Source organism: Oncorhynchus masou, chromosome 7, assembly GCF_036934945.1.
Source record: "Oncorhynchus masou masou isolate Uvic2021 chromosome 7, UVic_Omas_1.1, whole genome shotgun sequence".
Lineage (NCBI taxonomy): Eukaryota > Metazoa > Chordata > Actinopteri > Salmoniformes > Salmonidae > Oncorhynchus > Oncorhynchus masou.
In genome coordinates, this window is record NC_088218.1 from 14,552,789 (window position 1) to 14,558,534 (window position 5,746).

Below are 5,746 nucleotides of genomic sequence, written 5' to 3' on the forward strand. Positions count from 1 at the left end.
GAGGAATACTGTCAGTAGAACAATGGTCAATTGGTCGGTTCAGGGTCCTCTGACTATGATGGAGGGTATCCACAGCTTTTTCAGGCCATTCTTGGGCAGCTATAAAGAGAGACGTGAGCCACTAGATTATGGCTATCAGGATGGCGATCGCTGCCACGGGACAAACAGAGTGGATACCAAAGGACAGACTGTATGTGATCGTATCTGATCACATCTCTATGAACCCACTCTAAACCAGAACCAGAACAGAGCTCAAACCGAAGTCATTCAGCTCACATCTCTGGCCCAGTCCCCAAGTCCAAACAACTTCACTCTGTATATTATCTGTACAGACAATGTATTGCCTTTACAGCGCTGACACAGCAGAGGAATCTTTCCAGAAACAGATGTGTGTGTGTGTGTGTGTGTGTGAGAGAGAGAGAGAGAGAGAGAGAGAGAGAGAGAGAGAGAGAGAGAGAGAGAGAGAGAGAGAGAGAGAGAGAGAGAGAGAGAGAGAGAGAGAGTTTGTCTACTGTTGGACTGAAGGGAGGGAATCTACACACTTCATAAATATTTATCTCACACATCAGTCTCTCATTTATTGGCAATAAACATCTCCTGCCTCTGACGTCTGCAGCTCATACAGGCTACGGAGGGCAGGAAGGCACATCCAGTGATAGGAGTAACTGTAGATGTATTCTAACCATGTTTGTTACATTGGTTTGGAAGAGCGAATATGACAATGAGAATATAGTACTTAATGTAATTGGATGGCGCCAACTTTTTGCATTTGTAATATTCAGTCAATTGTAGTTCTCAGTTTTCAGCCATGTTTTACGTGACCCTGTGTTGCTAGTTGCTGCAGGTGAAGAGGAGAGGTGATGTCCTCAGGACCTTGCATAGCGAACAGACACACACCTCTCTGCCTTTTTCTGTCTGGAACATTGGCTCATTCGGGAAGCTGATTAAATCGATGGGACGAGGGTCGGGCCAACCACTGGAGGGAGAAATGCTGTGCTGGGATGAACATGGAGAGAGGGAGGAGGAGATGAAGGAAGAGAAACACAGAAAGAGGTGGAGGGACGGATGGGGAAGTAAAGGGCTGTTTGCAGAAGGGAAAGAGGCATGAACAGAAAGAGTGTGGGGAGTTGAGGGAGAGAGGGATAGGCAGAGTGGGAGAGAAATATAGGAATGTAGTGTTAGTGATTGTAGTTGGAGGCTCTGAGGGCTCTTCGCCACATGTTTTGGCTGTGCAGGGAGACCAGACGTTCCTTTCTAATGGAACCCTACAGAGCACAGGCGAAAAGCCACTCAAATCCTCTATCTAATGAAATAACATAATGTGTCTGTGTGTGCCTGAAAAATAGGGGATGTCAAGAGAAGTTAGGAGGGATGTTACTTTTTCTCTTTTCAATTTCAAACGTATTTTTAATGAGGACTAATTAGGTTCCAGGAAACCGGCCCTCAAGATTAAAGGAGAAAGTTGAAGTTTCAGAGAGACAATAATGAGGGTATGTTGTACTTTCTCAATGTTCTGTCTGCCCAACAGCCCAAGGCATTTCATTATCACCCTCATTCATCTAATCATCTGATTTTCTGAACCACTTTAAATGGGGCTATGATTGTGATTGGTTTGGGGAGCACACACTGCCCTGGTTCTTCTCACTTTAGCCCAGTTTGTGCTCCACTTCTGTCTGATGCTGCAGTAAAATGGATTTTATTACATTCTTTCTTTTTTTGAAACCGAGTTCCAAGTTCTACAAAGTTTTGGGTCCCATTTCTTATCTCCTACTCTTATTATGACAGTGGGCACAGCGCCCTCTTGTCTATTACACTGACCACCTGTTAATGAATGTCTATCATGTCTAATTCCTGCTGATCATGATAATAAGAATAGCGTTTTTCAAGTCTAACAAGTCTAAACTTCAAAGCTCACCTCAAGTCTTGGAGGAATATAACAAGCACATACGATTTTTTTTATCAAGCTTGTAACATAGTCCCACTCTCATTGAAATGTTACCTTGTCCATTTTCCCTGAGATATTTTTCTTAAAAATAACTCTTCTCTACCAGACGCGGTCTGCAGTAGGACCCAGGGGCCACCGAGGCGCCGACTCCACAGGGCTCACGAGCTCGTGTGTAAAGAATTGACACAGCCAATTTGTTTCAGTGTGTGGAGAGCCTGAGTGAGGTGCGTGCTTAGAGGACCTATAAATTGTGAAGATGTGCATGGCTTAGACAGTTCGTTTTCAACACCAGGCAACTGAACTCTCATTTTCAACCACGACGGGCATAATACCGTATACAGTTCCTGTGCGTAGTTTATACGACTTTGGTTGGACTGCAAGGTGTCGACAGGAGAATTTACCTTTCTTTCGCACATGCACAGCGACGCATGGGTGGAATGCTTCTAACGAATAAGGACTTTTATGGAGTTTCTTTCTTTACTTCGTCTTTGGATAGCTTTGGGACAGTAGAGCGCGGTTGCAGCTCCCCTTGTCCCGCGGAACTCCACCTGGATGGAAACCATGTCACCACAGCAACAGAACGAGCTGAGCCGCAGGACGTCACTCACCGGCGAGTCCAAGACCAGCACGCAACATGAACACAAGAGGGTAAATTAACGTGATAGGCCAAATCATGTGTTTTTACGCACTCATCATGTGTGTGATTTGTTATGCGTTTCAAAACAGTGAAAATACTTTTTTTGGTAAAGTAGCTTATTGCAATTGTGTTGTTGCGCGCTCTGTGCCCCGTAGCGCACTGACTCACACGGGGATTGCCGGTGCTATGTTCGGACTCGGTGTTCGCAAGAGGAGGGAGTAAATCGCCGTTAAACCGAACCCCGGTTGTAGATACTAATCTGAATATCCATAGACAGATCCAGGAATTAGGCCCATGCAACTCAGTTATTTTCTGAAAACAGCACTACTTGTTGCATATCCATGCGTATATGTGAATTGGTGACATTTCAAAAGCGTTGCAATGCTCTGAAACCATAGATCTTATGCAGTATATCAAATATGACACCTTCGTTTGAAACCTTAGGCTTTTATCATATAGCGAACTGTAGGTTATTATAGGACAATGCTCAACAGTTGGAATGTATAGATTCCCCCTCCGCAGTCTTCTGAATCAGTAGTTGTGGTGTTTGTGTAAAACCTGTGGTGATCTGTAGCTGGGTATTCCAGTCTCTGGCACCACTATAGTGTCTGGCTGCGTGGGGACTGGCAGCCCTTTGCAATAGGCTTTACCCACTGCTCTGCTTTGTGTGGAAATAGCAGCTATACGCAAGCCTGCCATTAATACAGTGACTGCTTCAGTAATTTATAGTTATTAAAACTATCTGTCCAGTCACAAGACCTACAGTGCATTCAGAAAGTATTCAGACCCCTTGACTTTTTCCACGTTTTGTTACGTTACAGCCTTATTCTAAAATTGAATAAATTGTTTTGTTTTTTCCCCCTCATCACTCTACACAAAATTCCCCATAATGACAAACCAAAAACAGGTTTTTAGAAATGTTTGCAAATGTATAAAAAATATAAACCGGAGATATGACCTTTACAGAAGTATTCAGACCCTTGACTCAGTAGTTTATTCAAGCCACTTTGGCAGTGATTACATCCTCCAGTCTTCTTGGGTATGACAATACAAGCTTGGTACACCTGTATTTGAGGACTTTCTCCCATTCTTCTCTGGAGATCCTGTCAAGCTCTGTCAGGTTGGATGGGGAGCGTTGCTGCACAGATATTTTCAGGTCTCTCCAGAAATGCTAGATTGGGTTCAAGTCCGGACTCTGGCTGGCCACTCAAGGACATTCAGAGACTTGTCCCGAAGCCACTCTTGCGTTGTCTTGGCTGTGTGCTTAGGGTCGTTGTGCTGTTGGAATGTGAACCTTCGCCCAGTCTGAAGTCCTGAGCACTTTGGAGCAGGTTTTCACCAAGGATCTATTCTGTATTTACTCCATTCATCTCTCCCTCGATCCTGACTAGTCTCCCAGTCCCTGCTGCTGAAACACATCCCCACAGCATGATTCTGCCACCCTTACGGTAGGGATGGCGCCAGGTTTCCTCCAGACGTGACGCTTGGCATTCAGGCCAAAGAGTTCAATATTGGTTTCATTAGACCAAAGAATCTTGTTTCTCATGGTCTGAGTGTCTTTAGGTGCCTTTTGGCAAACTCCAAGTGGGCTGTCATGTGCCTTTTGCTGAGGAGTGGCATCCGTCTGGCTACTCTACCATAAAGGCCTGATTGGCGGAGTGCTGCAGAGATAGTTGTCCTTCTGGAAGGTTCTCCCATCTCCACAGAGGAGCTCTGTCAGAGTGACCATCAGGTTTTTGGTCACCTCCCTGACCACGGCCCTTCTCCCCCGATTGCTCAGTTTGGCGGGGCGGCCAGCTCTAGAATGAGTCTTGATGGTTCCCAACTTCTTCCATTTAAGAATGATGGAGGCCACTGTGTTCTTGGGGACCTTCAAAGCTACAGAAATGTTTTGGTACCCTTCCCCAGATCTGAGCCTCGACACAATCCTGTCTCGGAGCTCTACGGACAATTCCTTCGACCTCATGGCTTGGTTTGTGGGACCTTATATTAACAGGTGTGTGCCTTTCCAAATCATGTCCATTCAATTGAATTTACCACAGTTGGACTCTAATCAAGTTGTAGAAACATCTTATGAATGATCTGCATCTGAGCTCAATTTCGAGTCTCCTATCAAAGGGTCTGAATACTTAAGTAAATAAGGTATTTCTGTTTTTGCAAAAAATTCTAAAACCTGTTTTCTCTTTGTCATTATGGGATATTGTGTTTAGATGAGGAGGGAACAAATAATTTCATCAATTTAGAATAAGGCTGTAACATAATGTGGAAAAGGTCAAGGGTTCTGATGACTTTCCAATGCACTGTGTATTACTGTGTCATAATAACTGTCATTACTAATGTAGTATAGATGCCTTCCTTATAACCAGTAGTGACAGCTGATGTCATCACAGGATAGGTCCTAACTGTTTAGGTCAGCAGATTTGGCTGCTGACCAGCAGGCTAGATAACCCTGATGGGCTTAACATAAATAATTGGTCTGTTGAGGAAACATGATTATGCCTAAAGTCATGACACAAATCATTATCTGTACAGTTCAGAATAACATGTTATTTAGCTGTTTACTTTGCGATAGAACAGGCAATGCTTTACATTGTTGCCCATGTACCATGTATTAATAACAACCAACTACTCTGGTAACCAGGGTTTGGGAGTAACAGATTACATGTAATCCGTTACATGTAAGGGATTATAACAAAACGGTAACTGTAATCCGTTAACAGCAAAAATATTGTAATCAGATTACAGATACTTTTGAAAAAGTAGATTACTTTTAAATTCAGGATTTTTGCAAAACAAATCTTGGACTCTTCTCTGTTTTCTCAATGACACTCAAATTGGTATTTAAAAAAAGGCCACAAATCTAAGTTTGTTCCACCTGAGTGAGACTGACAGTAAATCAGAGACCACTAGGATGGCACCACATGTGTTTGATGAATCACATGAAAAGAATAGGAATAGGTTTTTGTAGGCTACAGTCCAATCTATGTCTTCCAATGGTGCGACTGTTGTCGGCATCCAACGTGAATAAACGCTTGGCGGTAAGGATGACGGCAGTGGTGTAGTCTACTGCATACAGATATCACTTATTATTGATATCTACATAGCTCAATGATGTGAATCACACTGCTGCTCTCTCATTTTAGATATCTGCACCTTACGTGTTG

General features: G+C 43.5%; 1 protein-coding gene across 1 annotated transcript in view; it reads left to right on the forward strand.

The window, feature by feature from the left end:
• Nucleotides 1-2,164: 2,164 nt before the first annotated feature.
• Nucleotides 2,165-5,746, forward strand: part of LOC135543337 (rho GTPase-activating protein 20-like) — a 16,386-nt gene continuing 12,804 nt past the window's right edge. Inside the window, exon 1 of the mRNA XM_064970519.1 lies at nucleotides 2,165-2,593. Within this exon, the coding sequence (XP_064826591.1) occupies nucleotides 2,498-2,593 (96 nt within the window). The 5' untranslated portion in view covers nucleotides 2,165-2,497. The remainder of the gene's footprint in view (nucleotides 2,594-5,746) is intronic.